This window comes from Triplophysa rosa, linkage group LG17 (genome assembly GCF_024868665.1).
Source record: "Triplophysa rosa linkage group LG17, Trosa_1v2, whole genome shotgun sequence".
Taxonomy (NCBI): domain Eukaryota; kingdom Metazoa; phylum Chordata; class Actinopteri; order Cypriniformes; family Nemacheilidae; genus Triplophysa; species Triplophysa rosa.
In genome coordinates, this window is record NC_079906.1 from 13,772,994 (window position 1) to 13,786,747 (window position 13,754).

Genomic DNA, 13,754 nt, shown 5'->3' on the forward strand with positions numbered 1-13,754 from the left:
CACAGTTTTGTATTCAGCTATAATAGTTTAAGAGGTGTTGGTTAACAATGTAATACCAAGCCTGTTAAACCTTTGGACTCATAAATTTAGGGAATGTTCCCTGTTTTTCCCTGCGTCAGAAATTACCTCCTTGTACTAGACTTTGACCTTGGATTTTCCATGAAGGAAGTCCAGAATATTGGCTTTCAAGTAGTCCATTTTAAGACCTCATATAGTCTACACGCATCTAAATGCTGGAATACTCTTAAGGAATGGAGTTTTGAGATTGATTCTTGTTAGGATTTGCTTTAAGGTAATGTACTGCCGTCAGATTCCTTGCGTGAATTTTGTGTGTTTTGATGATAAAATTTTAATATCCAAAATGTTTGTTTAGTCACTTATTCGTAAAGGTGTGCCCACAGAATAAACAAAACATTGTATTCTTTGAAATCACCCGAATTCTCTATAAAAGATTCAGTATGTACTACTTTGTTAATTTTGAGCTGTGGTGATGTTTAATGTCCTGTTAAATGCAGTGCTGTCTTTCTGTGACATCTTGGTTTAACTACTTGATGAACCTACTTCCAGTTTTCTTGTAATACCAAACATATAGCATAACATACACGGAACGTTTCTGTAGTGTTACATTCTGTGTTGCTTTATAGTCTGCGGTGTCCCACATGTGATGACTTAACACTTTTTACCTCCTTTGGGCTGTGTGGCCCCAAAGCATAGATGAGCCAAAGCTGCTTAGTGATGTGTTTAAAGCTTTTGCCAACTCTGCCTTTCTGAATTTTTTTCTGAGTAACTTCCTCTTTTTTTCTTAAACACTATCATTTTCACGATTGCTTCATGCCTCATTCATGGTTAACTGATGGCTCACTTTAAATGTCCAATATAATTTTTTTTGGAGGATTTATTTACAGAAATGCAATATAATATACATAACTGTGTTCAGAGGTGTATAAAGACCTTACATAATGAAGTGTTATGTATTTATTACCTTAGAATGAGCTATTTCTATCTAGTCCCCCTGCATGGAATTTGCCATGTTGTTTCTACAGTAGCCCTAAACAGACAAACTGCTCTAAAGCTCTAAAAGCTGCTTTAAAATACTGTAACAAGTGTAATGAAAGCAAATCAACATTTTATAGGATTTATAGAATGTACAGTAGCCTATATGTCATTCATGTTAGTTCATTTTTTACTTATTCTCTATGATGCACTTATTGAATAAAAAGTAAAATTATAATAATATATCAAGCTTCTGAACAAGTCTGGTAATTTTAACTAATTAATAATTATACTGAAATTTATATAGTCCTCTTAATATGAAACATAGTTCTTGTCAGTAGTTTAATGTTTGTACTTAGTTTTTAATTTTGAAGATGTAATACATGTGCCTGCTTCACAAACTTGACAACTAAACAGACACGTTTTTTTAAAGTGTCAAAAACATAAAGACCTCAAACTGTAAGTGATGAACTCTAAAGTTCTTGCTCATTTATTTTCCTGACAGTGTTGCTCAACTATTGATTTAGACACGCTTCTCTGACATTTATTATTACAGGTGTTTGTGTGACATCATGTATGGAGGTAATCCTGTCCCAGTTTTTCCACTAAGGTACAGTTCTCACTCTCTGACCCCTGAAAGCACTGTGCCTATTTTTATTGTAGGTATGAAGAGTTTGTTTCCAAAATGAGATAACTCGTGTTTTTTTGTGTGTGTGTTTTATTGTTAGTTAGCTGTATTTTTAAGATATTATGGCTTAAATCAAAACAAACCAACTGCAGTTTGATTGATATTGATTGGAATGCACAATATCTCGTTTTGGAAGTCAGATTCAGAAACTTTGGAAGCTTTTTGCCCCTGGCCATAATTTTCAAGGGCATTTTTGCCTTCTTGGGGACATGTTTTTTCTAACCATAGAAAATGATGTCACCTCACCCTCATATTGTAAACTTTGGGAGCATTTTTGTAACATATCAGTTGTTATAGGAAAAACACCTTAAATTGCAACTACATTTCCATAGGGTTTCATGTTAACCTTTATTGAAAATAGCTGAGTTTAGGTTAGATATAAGCGGATCATTCCACATAATGTATGTCAGGGCTAGTCAACTGGCGGCCCGCGGGCCAAATGCGGCCCGTCAATCATCTTTACCTGGCCCGCCTTAACGTTTTTTGTTTTGTGCCCTTGAAAGTAGGCTAACTGTAGGAAGGGTACACCACGTGAACGGTTGTCTCAGATAACGGGAAAACGGTGTTGTTTTATTACTGCATTTATTATGTATACCGGCTATATTTACAAAAAACAGCTGTGCGTTCAGTTTCTTGCACAGATCAATTGACTCGCTTTATAAGATGCTAATTTAACGTCACAAGGGTCAGGGATTACTTTTGTGTTGAATGTATTTGCGTTTTTAACTTTTAATGATTTAACTTTAATTCAACCAAATATCTTCATAAATATCTTCTTGAAAAAACAATGCCACCCACATCTCGATATACTGGAGGACTGTGGGTGAGTAAATTAGTAGCAATTTTTGGGTAGTAACACATAAGGAATATAAAATACAATTAAAAAGACAATATCCCTTTTAATATCATGAAAAGGCACAAATACTGGATCAAATATTTGTGTGCATGTTTTAATATATGACCTGTAAGTAACAGCAACAAAAACAGTATAAAAGGAACAAAATGCAATAAACAGCAGAAAAACAAAATAACAGAAGAAATGAAGATATGGTAAAAACTGGCCCGCATCCTATTTATACTTTTGGAATCTGGCCCTCAAAGAAAAGTAGTTGAAGACCCCTGATGTATGTTGTTGTGTCCCTCATTAGCTAATATATAAACAGTGGCTCTTACCATGAATAACCTGCACCAACTTTTACTGTGTGTTCCAGTAAAACATTAACGATTACATTTATTCATTCACATTTGTATAGTTTGTCGACATGTAGTGTTGTGTGTTTGTATTATACAGTAGAGGCTTCTCTCCTGAGCCATTTTCTCAGAAGTCTGGCATGTCTCGTCCCAGTGGGAAATCCATCTACAGTATGTACAAAACGTCTTACAGCTATAAAATACAAGAACCAATTTATACCATAATGTTAACCCGAAATCCATGATTTAGTGCAAAGGAAGGAGTATGCAGAATCAATGAGCAGACAACAAGACGACTTTCAGTACAGAGTAGAGGTAAGAGAAAATCTGGTTTATACGGTTGTGAGGTTTCTTGAATTATTAAAGTAAGGATGGTGTTTCATAGTCTTTCCTAAATTAAAATTGTACAACAAATTGAAGTGTTGTAATTTGTGATTATACGTAAGGCAAAATATTAGTAAATTATAAAGTGTGTGTAATTCATAATCTGTAATGCACTAAAACAAACACTCTTCTTTATTCTGTCCACCATGTAGAGCTTTTCATTTTTCATTCAACCCAACTTAAAAAGTTGTTGCCATAGTAACGCTGTTGTAACTTTCTCATACTTCAGCACCTGTTCACCTGTGAGTTTGATGGCAGGGAGGTGAGCAATATTGAGGACTGTGTCACCCGACTGAAGAGTCTAGACAGTAAAGGTAAAGTGTGGGGTCAGGACATGATCATGGGACTCCAGGGTAACTATCTACAGCTGTGTGACATAGAAACCAAGGTGAGCTTTCTGCTACTTACATGCTTTTTAGTCTAAACGCAACATTCAATTTATATTGTATATATTGCAAAACACTAACTAAATAAGTGAAAAGTGTGAAATATAGAAACTATAGAAATGTATATAGGCTACTGTAAATTCTGAAGGACTGGATTATTACATGAATACAGACAAATGCACATTCATACTGTGAGTCTCATCTTATTCTGCTTCCTGGAATTGTAGGAGGTTTTGGAGTCAATGAATCTGAATAGCATCAAGAAGACAAACTCTGTTCTGGACAGCTGTGTGTATGACTCCCTTCTCATTATCGTGGTTCAGGATTACAGCCAGAGAGCCCCACAGGCCTTTCTGTTCCAGTGTGAGGAGAGTGGGGTGAGGAACATGCTCTGTTGTATACTGTAGTCCCTACATCATTTATCCATGAGTAGATCTGTCAGTTCTAAGGTTATAAATGCGTCTTATCTTATAGTCTTCCGATTTTTATCGTTAGAACAGACAGCTTTAGATTCTACAAGGCTGTGGGAGTTAAATTCCATTCTATCAGTATTTCAGGGACTTCATTTTCGCATTTTTGTTTTACTAGGCTCAGGATGTATTAAATGATCTGAATAGAGCAATACAGCAAGGTGGAGGGGACGTCACTCCTCCTCTTAAGGAGCCACAATTGGACATCAGGTCAGCTGATATATAGTACCTTCAAGCAAATGCAAACAGACCTTAGCAAGTAAATTACGAGTCAGGTTCAAAAGTTTAGGGTCTGACCCTAAATTGACCTTTGCTCAGAAGTGAACTTCTTTACATTTACACATTTCTTATTTCTCAGGAGTAACCTAGAGAACATCCTTGGGCGGGGTTTTCCAGGCAGCTTCAAAAGACCAACTATCACACCACAGCCATCCACACCCCCTCCCCCAGAATACCCCCCTCCACAGTTCAACAACTATCAAGACTACGGTGATGACTTTGGGATTATATTTCACTATAAACAAATCAAACACACATTATGTAACCGAAATGGGTTATTAATTTAACTTTTTAATGGATGTTTCCAGATGATAGAGAGCCATCACCCATTGCACTCACTCCCAGAGATGAGCGGTACGAGCTGGAGCCGACTCCACCTCCATACACTGACATGGAAAGAAATGCGGTCAGTTCAAGTTTAATGCTATCTTACCTCCCCACACATCTATCCATTCATTTATTGACCCATTGCACCAACACTTTCTACAGGAAATCTTTAACCATGTCGCTGGAGACATTGAGATCTTCATAAATAAATTTGGAGCGGTTTTGCCGAAAAATGATGTAAACAAGAAAAAAAAGAAAGAAAAAAAAGCTAAAACACAAGGTAACGTTTGTCTGAAGATGTTGTTGGATTTATGATTTTGACATAAATTTCATTCATTAAAATTATTATTGTTGTTATCAATTCTAGCTGGAAATGTTCCCCCTGTGGATGAATATGTATCATGTCTACAGAAAATAAAGTACGGGTTCAATCTTCTGGTAAGTAATAGTTCATTTTTTTCTGATGGCCAACAAGTTTCGACTGATATACCATTAGAAAAATATTAAATAACACAGTCTCTGCATGTTTCTAAAGTTTGGGTTAATTGGATTTTCTTTTTGTCAGTGTTCTAATAAAATAGATTTCTGATAACTACTCTTAACAGGGGAAGCTAGACGGTTACCTAAAGAACCCTCCTGCTTCTGACTTTGTTCACAGTATTTTCTCTTCTCTTGGTTTTGTAAGTATCTGTTCATCCAAAATGTTCACTGAAGGGTTATATTATAAATTACTGTTTTCGCACATTAAGATCACTTTTTTTGGTTCGTTGTTTTTCTTAAATATTCTAGCTGTTTTCTCTGTTGTTTTTGTCCCCTGATTCTTCAGGTGGTCAGTCAATATCCCCCCAACATTCCCCCCACAGTGCTGAGTCCAATGCTGACAGAAAAAGCTCTGCTGCTCCTGGGAGTTGTTGTCACATCAGAGGAGGACAGAATGTGGGCAAGTTTAGGAGACTCTTGGAACATCCCTAGGTCTGACTTTTATTCGCCGTGTTTTAAAAAACAAATAAACAAACAAATAACTGAAGAAAAGCTCATTTTTCTTTTGCAATCAGATCCAAGTGGCCAAATGGGGATCAGATTCCTCCATATTATCCTGTATTTTATGATGGCTGGCAGGCTCCTCCACCCACCCAGTCTCAGACAACCCCACCCAGAAGTCAGCTATCACAACAGAACAGTGAACAGTTTCCACCCAGAAATGTCTCACAGAGGCCACTTGAACAGGTAGAAGCTAACAGAGGGCAAACATCAATTAAGCAAGAATAAGGATGTTTCCATATTGTTATCACATCGCAGGGTACAATAAAATAGAATGAGTTAGAATTGCTCTATAATCTGTATTGCAGGATGACAGACCTTGGAGTGCCCCACCCATTCGGTGAGCAACTTTTTAAATACAGTGATAAAAAATGTGTAGCCTACATGACTGTGACATCAGCACAATAATCGGTCCTTAACGACCAGAAACGTAGTAAAATAAATATGTTTTAAAACTATTGTTGGCTTAAATAAGTGAATGGAATAAACAACAGCAATATATGAAGAGTTTGGTTCCAAAATGAAATAACTCTGTTTTTAAAAAAAATCAAAAATCATGTTTTTTATTATGTTGTCATGTTTTTATTGTGTTTTAATGTATAAGGGGCTGTGTCCACTGAGGCGTTTACGCCTGCGGCCGGCGTGTTTTATCAATTGTTTCCTATGGAAACACAGATGACGGGTTTTTTCCACGCTCTGCGCTGCTGCTATGAGTTTTTTTCACGCTCAGCGCCGGCGTTCGACCGAGCGCCCTGAGTTGAAAAATGCTCAACTCTGGGCAGAACGCTGCGCCTGCAGCGGGCGTTTTCAGCCAAGCTCCTGCCGTTTTCAGCCGCGTAAATGCGCCTCGGTGGACACAGCCCCTTAGTTAGCTGTATTTTTTGAGTTATTGTGGCTTAAATCAAAACAAACCCACTGCAGTTTGATTGATATTAATTGGAATGTACAATAAAAAACTGAGTTATCTCATTTTGGAACCAAATTCTTCATATATATATATACAGTATATATATATATGTGTGTATATATAATTTTATATTGTGGTTTAAGCTTCTTTATATTTTTAAATTCTTTAAATTTATAACCTATATTCAAACAAAGCTGAATAACGTGAGGATTTTTTCTTGGTTATCAGCAGGTCACCAGAGCCGCCTCTGTATATGAGGGTGATGTATGACTTTATGGCCAGAAACAGTCAGGAACTAAATGTGGTGAAAGGTGAAGTGGTCCAGGTAATCTCATGTTTTTTAACCTTTACATAGAGGTCACCACACCCCACAGAAAGGAATTGTGTTCAAAAGTGAACAATTTACTCATTCAATCAAGAATACATTTATTCTGGGAAGATGTAGGCTATGTGTGTTTATGTTGTTACTTATGCTTGCTTAAACAGGTAATCGACAAGTCCAGGCAATGGTGGAAAGTGAAGAAAAGCCGTGGCGAGGAGGGTCATGTCCCTAACAATGTTCTAGAGCCTGCTGATAGAGAGGCGCCAACAGCAAACCATGGAAGGGGTGGGGTGAGGCATATCTTTGCTATATGCAAAAAAGAATTCTTAAGAGAGTCCAAGATTTTGTAAAATAGCATTTCCAGTAAATCTGTCAAGCATAGTCTGATAATGCTGTTTTGATTACAAGAATAGAATAACAACAAGTGGCAAGATAGTTTGGCACACAGCTTCTTGTTTTAAAGTCTGGGTAAAAATCCTGGGGCCTCATTTATAAAGCGTAGGCCTATACGCACGGATTTGATCATAGTGAACTTTGACATGCAGACATACTAACTTTTGCTTGTCCGAATGCTGCAGGTTTTTGGAAATATAAGCCATTCTTGCCACTCGAAAAGGATTTGGACGTTGATATGTACTCTTTTATACGTATATCAATGATATTAACTAAACATAGTTAAAAGGGCGGAAATCTGAAACTGTTCAGTTGCGCAAAATTTCAAGATAATTTGCGATTTATAGATTTCACATCTGAAAGAGAGGTGTACATGTTTGTTTTTTTGCATGTGTTCGTTCTATGAATCACACTTTGATAATTGATTGTAAAATCAAATTTAGGACAATTTCTACGCAACACTTTATAAATGAGGCCATGTGATAAACTGTTTAACAGTCTAGCACCACAATTCAGTACTAGTTCACAGTCTTTGTAAAGTGTTTCAGCAATACATTTTGAACAGTTTAGAAATGATTCTTGGAATTGCCTTTACCCAGACTTTTTTTGTCGTTGCTAAAACTCTTGAAATACAATGACTTTGTTAAATAGTGATGAGGACAAAATGGGGTTATAAAGGTTTCTATATTCCTGATTACCAATCATATTAATTAGATCTGTAATAACCAAAACGCCGTAACATGTTTATATTTATCTAAATATTTAACTTGTTTTTAACTATTTTAAAAAGGCTGCACCTATATATTCTCAGCAAAATATGAGAGGACCTCCACCACTGGACATGAAATCCAGACCTGAGGAAGTCAGAGCCTGGTTACAATACAAAGGCTTCTCTAAAGGGTATGAACTACTGCTGTCTCTTTAATTTTATTCTTGTGTCTTTACCTACTATCTTATATGCATTTTAACTGCGGTCATGAAATATTAAAGAATTTATGTACATTGTTAATGTGATTTATAACTTTTACGTGCATAGGACAGTGCAGAGTCTTGGTGTGTTTGATGGAGCAATGCTGCTGGGCATGAAGCAAGATGATATAAGAGCGATATGTCCAGAGGAAGGAAGTCGAGTCTTCTTCCAGCTGCAAAGTGTGAGATCTACTATTGCTGTAAGTTAAGCATTTCACTTTTATGATAATGTCAATGTCACTGTTTTTGTATATAAACTCACAAATGCAATTTAATTGTGGAGTTCTCGCACAGCCTTGAATGTCTTAAATGTTTTCACAACTGCCAGACATGTATCGACTACAGCTTACAAATGTATGTGATCTTCATTGTCTTTGCAGCTTGCTAGTGAGGCGGAATACCCGTATGGCCCCCGCTGAAAATGTAAGGCGAGATGGCAAGAATCAGAACATGTCTGGATCTGAATGAACAAGGATTATTTACATGTCAGCACTTTCTTTCATTGGCAACATGGCATATGCCTGCAAGCTGCTTTTAAACAGGAAAAAATAGCTGAATGAAATTACTCTTTTTAGATGCATGTGGAGCCTACGTTTAAGACATTACTTTTATTTATTGGTATACATATTTTTCTTAATGTTATTGGGGTGATGGTCACCACATGTTTGAAAACACAGGCCCAACATATAAGTTCATTCATTGACAGGTAAAGATGTTCTGGGACCTGATGCATGCCACAGGTTATTTCAGGGTGATTGTCAATGTAATTTCAGGACCTACAATTCCAATTTACAGAAATGAACTAAATCTGCTTTGTTTTTGACTCACATATTGTGTTTATCTAATGCTTATCAATAACTGCTGTCATATCTTGCCAGTGAAATCTTAAATAAAACAAACTCAGCTCTGTTGTTTGATTTTTTTATTGTTCTAAAGTTACAGGATGCAAATTCATTGGGGTGAAAAAAGGTGACAATGATGCGAGAACTCCCCATCGCTATATATATATATATATATATATAACTATTACAATAATTATTACAATTTGTATTTCATATTATTCAGTGCACATAATCAGAATAGTCCATGGTCTGCTAAAATCAACCACATGAAGAGTTAATTTGCAAAACCACATAACTCTTGTTTTTATAAATGTTCATAAATCGTGTTTTTATTGTTATCGTGTTTTTACTGTGTTACTTATCTGTATTTTTTTAGTTATTATTACTTAATCAAAACAACCCAACTGTTTAAATGATATTACTTGGAATGCACAATAAAAACATAGTTTATGAAAAGGCAAACAAACCAGCGCGCCTTTACCTGTTGCTTAGTGACGGACGGTTGTGTTGAAGTTAGTCAGAAATGCGCAGTCGAATTGATGCGTAATTCGACTACAGCTAATATTGATTCATGAGTTGAGTATGTGCGCTCAATCCGCGCAGCATTCAAAACATAACCGCAAACTGGCTAGTGATTTGACATCGTAAGCACAACATCTGGACATGATTCTCATAATTTCATTCACCGCAACCCCGTCCAAAGACTCACAGAACCCCATCACCCCCCCCCCCCCATTTAAAAAAACTCATCGGATCTACACGAATCACAATAATGACCCATTTTGGATCCAAAACGGCGAATTTCGCTGAAAGGTGTTAAAAGCCTGGTTTATGTTTCCCCTTAAATGCAAAATATGTCACCCCGTCTCTAAAAACAAAAACAGTTGTATATGTCGAAGTCCAAAAAAATAAATCAATTCAGTTTTCTGCTTTAAAACAGTTATCTGCTTTATTTGGTCAAAATAAGGTTTTGCTTTTTTACAGTTGTAATATGGACTATCCAATAGTGAAACATTTCTTTCTGTGGAATCAAATTAAAAGTGCTTCAAACATTGATGCTTTGCAACTGCACTGTATTACTGTATAGGCAACAACTGAAAATTCTTGATTATTCTGAAATGTTATTATAAACAGTGCCTATGCTTATAATGTCAACTGAAAATTTGGAACATAAACATAACTTATTATCTTTAAATTGTTTACTTGCGTTTTAAAAAACTAGTACCAAAAAACAATAACAGTGTGTGTGCACTTCTAACTGCATTGACCAAGCGGTGTCTAATCTTATGATGCTTTAGGCAACAACCTTTTCACTCCTTCTTGTGTCCCCATTTAGCCATCTTGTTGTTAACAGGTGTTTTCATGAATTTGCTCGACTTCATGTATGAGGCAATCTTCTCAAGACTCTGGGGAAAAAAATCATGACTAAATCAGTTACATTCTGTAACATCCTAAATAATTATAATTAATCTAAATAATCTGACAAACCTCAAAGTGATCCAGAAAACATCTTAGGTTTTTAAAGTCATCCAAGCATTCCTGCTCAAACATACGGTGCTGATCCAACAACTCGTACATAACAAAGTCCACAAATGTAATCTACAGAACGAGAAGACAATGTCAAAAACGAATAGTCTTATAGGATATTCTGCCACTGGCACATTTTATAGTTTTGATCCCAAACATGTCTCACCTTGTCTCCGGCAAACCACTTCCTGCCACCAAGGAAGTCAGACATCTGCTTTAGAGTTCCTGGCAGTGCCTTAGCGTAACATGTTTTGTTTTTGTCCTGTAATCAAATTCAAAGCCGTTATGAATAACTTAACAAGAAGGGTATCAATGTACATTACAATTACATTATATTATTCATTTAGCATACACTTTTCCAAAATGATGCAAATTCTTATGAGTTGACAATGTCTTCAACATCGTAATTATGCATATAAATCGTACAATTGAGTAATAGGTCATTTTGGGCACTCACAAAGTCTCCATAGCAGAGCTGAACAAAACCATTGCGGAAATCCATTGCCTGATTTTCCAAGATGTCAACCCTCACCTGCTCCTCTTCAGTTTCTCCACCTAGAAATACAGTACAGAGAAACTCTGTAACACATGTCTCACTTATCAAAGAGCACAAAAGGCATGTAGAGGTATTCCCGATGGAAAAAAAACACCAATTTAAGTTCCAAAAAACTCACAGAGGTTGTGTTTGCGGGCAATGTATCTCATGATGGCATTGCTCTGTACTATCTTCTTGTCTCCATCCACTAGGTATGGCAACTAGTAAAGAAAGTTTATAGTTAGCTGCTGCACATTAAATGACTCAAAACTGTGGCTAACCTGCAAACTTACATTGGGAAAATCCATTCCGATTTTGTTCTTCTCATCAAACCAACAGCTTTTGTCATAGTTGGGACCTGCAAGACGAATCAGATCGAAATCAACACTCCAACTGGATCGTTATTATATTAAATAAAGTTTATATTACGTCTTCCGAGTTAGAACTGGAAATCATGTACCTTCACCACAGGAATAGAATTTCTCCTCATACTCGGAACCAGTGTATTCCAACAGCAGACGGATTGGTTGAGCAAGCTGTTAAGCAGTTAAGTGATATTCGTGAGATATTACTAGTTTCAGCTGGACGTAAATCAAGATTACAAAAAGTTGGCGCAAGGAGAGGTGGGCGGCCCAAATATAAGCCCCCGACTTTGTTTCTGTAACTGGCTGTAGTTTTTACTTAAAGCAAATATTAGGATAACATTTCATCATAAAAATGAAATGCTTCTCCACTGAAAACCACGGCCGTCAGCGCTTATTAATCAACAAAAGTGGGCATTATTTTGTGAAGTATTCGATGGCGTGGCGACTCTAACTGTGCTAACGTTAATTATACGTTTCAACTTCGAAGAAACGCGTGTAAAATTTCATATACTGTACAATAAACCCAGTTTGTCAATTAGTAAACACTCTTTACCAACAAATATTTGCATCGATTTAAAAACTATTAAAAAAAATGATCAAAAGGAATGGCCCAAAAAATAAAGTTGCGAAAAGCTAAAGAGTGAGTGTAGCCACACAAGAAAGTAATAATACTTGAATCAGTATCATACTTCGTTGAGGGTACAATTTACGTTAACGTTACATAGTCTGTTTTGCATCAACCAACGCAATAAATAAATGATTTCACAGTTTTGACGAAAGAGATGATTGTTTGACAAATTATGCAATGAAATAAACTTTGCAAGATTATAATTACTCATAAGAAAGTATAAAGAGTTGACAACATGCTGCATCTTACCCCGCGTATATCCCAGTAAGCCAATTTCAAAGCCATCCTGCAACCAGAGTGTGAACAACTGCGTTCCCCGAAGAGTAAGAGGTGCAGGTCGCTGACTAAAACTGGGCTGTCGCGCGTGCGTGAAAGGAGAGGCTACTCGCTGCAGAGCAAATGGGTGGAGCTTATTCGTAACTCCTCCTCTGCAGCGAGCACCACTTGCGTGAAAGCGCTGAACTTGTGCTAGGTGCGATTGGACCCGCTCAGCTCTCAAGCAGATTCCTCAAGACCAATCAGTGACACAGTGGAGAAATTCCTCAACGCAATAGGTTTGTTTGACTTCATGCTGCTTTGCGCAGACTGATCGCCATGAATGACATCAAAGTACCGCGAGAGGAAGTCGAGATATGTTTTTCAGCCGATCTCGCGGTATCTTGATGTCATACGCCAATCGCTCTACGCAGTGCAAGGTCCAACACATATGGTTTGCTATAATCGATCCTATTGCGCGTACATTTATTTCTCTTTCATCAGTGATTTTTGAATCATATATGAAGTTTCGTAGCATTTACATATTTCTTTATGTGGTTCTAAAATAAAGTTTTTAAAGTTTTGTTATTTAATTACAAGTATTACAATAGTACATACATATAATGTACAACAACATCACATAAACAATCATAACAAACTATCATTTAATAAAAAATATTTTACTATAATATGGACAAAACATTGTGCACAATATTAATTGTTTTTATGTGAAACGATTTAAAGACAACCTCTCGAAGTCATCGTAAATGTTGAGACGGATGAAACTCAAGATATCCAGCAGAATGGCCCGGCTGTAACACTAGAGGGTCACGAGGTACATGGAACAAAGGGTGATCCAAAGGACACAACACAAAGAAGGTCTGTGTCTTTGTTACCAGGTAGGAACAGAGATGAGGAGCAGTGTTGGGTGTAACTAGTTACTAAGTAATTAGTTACTGTAATTTAATTACTTTCCCCTTGAAAAAGTAAAGTAAGGGATTACTCTTAATTTTTCTGTAATTTAATTACAGTTACTTCTGATGTAATTAAACTAAATACTTTGTGTAATATATGAGTGTGCAATAGTGGAATTGACATCAAAATTCAAAGTCTAACTTTAAAATGAATGCTTTAATGTATTATTCTCACATTTGTAATACTTTGGTCAGTTAATAAGAGTACTTTATGTAGTTTAATTTTATTTGAATGAATTAAAAGAGCTGTTTCATGCCTATGAATAACTTAACTAATC

General features: G+C 36.4%; 2 protein-coding genes across 2 annotated transcripts; one reads left to right on the forward strand and one right to left on the reverse strand.

The window, feature by feature from the left end:
- Positions 1-1,398: 1,398 nt before the first annotated feature.
- eps8l3b (EPS8-like 3b) lies at positions 1,399-9,253 on the forward strand. The gene is made up of 19 exons (XM_057357542.1): positions 1,399-1,603; positions 2,973-3,043; positions 3,123-3,187; positions 3,486-3,644; positions 3,870-4,019; positions 4,231-4,322; positions 4,471-4,601; positions 4,700-4,797; positions 4,881-4,998; positions 5,086-5,156; positions 5,324-5,398; positions 5,545-5,690; positions 5,774-5,945; positions 6,068-6,099; positions 6,895-6,991; positions 7,153-7,278; positions 8,172-8,281; positions 8,418-8,550; positions 8,731-9,253. Exons 1-19 carry the CDS (start codon positions 1,566-1,568, stop codon positions 8,767-8,769), a joined length of 1,923 nt encoding a protein of 640 aa, XP_057213525.1. The 5' UTR covers positions 1,399-1,565; the 3' UTR covers positions 8,770-9,253.
- Positions 9,254-10,114: 861 nt separating this feature from the next.
- On the reverse strand, positions 10,115-12,629 carry LOC130568590 (glutathione S-transferase Mu 4-like). Its single transcript, XM_057357543.1, has 8 exons — positions 12,497-12,629; positions 11,715-11,790; positions 11,548-11,612; positions 11,394-11,475; positions 11,177-11,274; positions 10,886-10,981; positions 10,681-10,791; positions 10,115-10,598 (listed from the first exon to the last, which is right to left on the reverse strand). The coding sequence occupies exons 1-8, from the start codon at positions 12,530-12,532 to the stop codon at positions 10,503-10,505; spliced, it is 660 nt and encodes a 219-aa protein (XP_057213526.1). The 5' UTR covers positions 12,533-12,629; the 3' UTR covers positions 10,115-10,502.
- Positions 12,630-13,754: the final 1,125 nt, after the last annotated feature.

Excerpts from the sequence above, each read along its gene's own strand:
- eps8l3b (XM_057357542.1), top strand. The coding sequence starts at position 1,566 with ATGTATGGAGGTAATCCTGTCCCAGTTTTTCCACTAAG. Across the intron at positions 4,323-4,470 it reads GAGCCACAATTGGACATCAG|GAGTAACCTAGAGAACATCC; the intron begins GTCAGCTGATAT and ends CTTATTTCTCAG. Across the intron at positions 4,602-4,699 it reads CAACAACTATCAAGACTACG|ATGATAGAGAGCCATCACCC; the intron begins GTGATGACTTTG and ends GGATGTTTCCAG.
- LOC130568590 (XM_057357543.1), bottom strand. The coding sequence starts at position 12,532 with ATGGCTTTGAAATTGGCTTACTGGGATATACGCGGG. Across the intron at positions 11,613-11,714 it reads ATTCTATTCCTGTGGTGAAG|GTCCCAACTATGACAAAAGC; the intron begins GTACATGATTTC and ends TTCGTCTTGCAG. Across the intron at positions 10,792-10,885 it reads AGTGGTTTGCCGGAGACAAG|ATTACATTTGTGGACTTTGT; the intron begins GTGAGACATGTT and ends CTCGTTCTGTAG.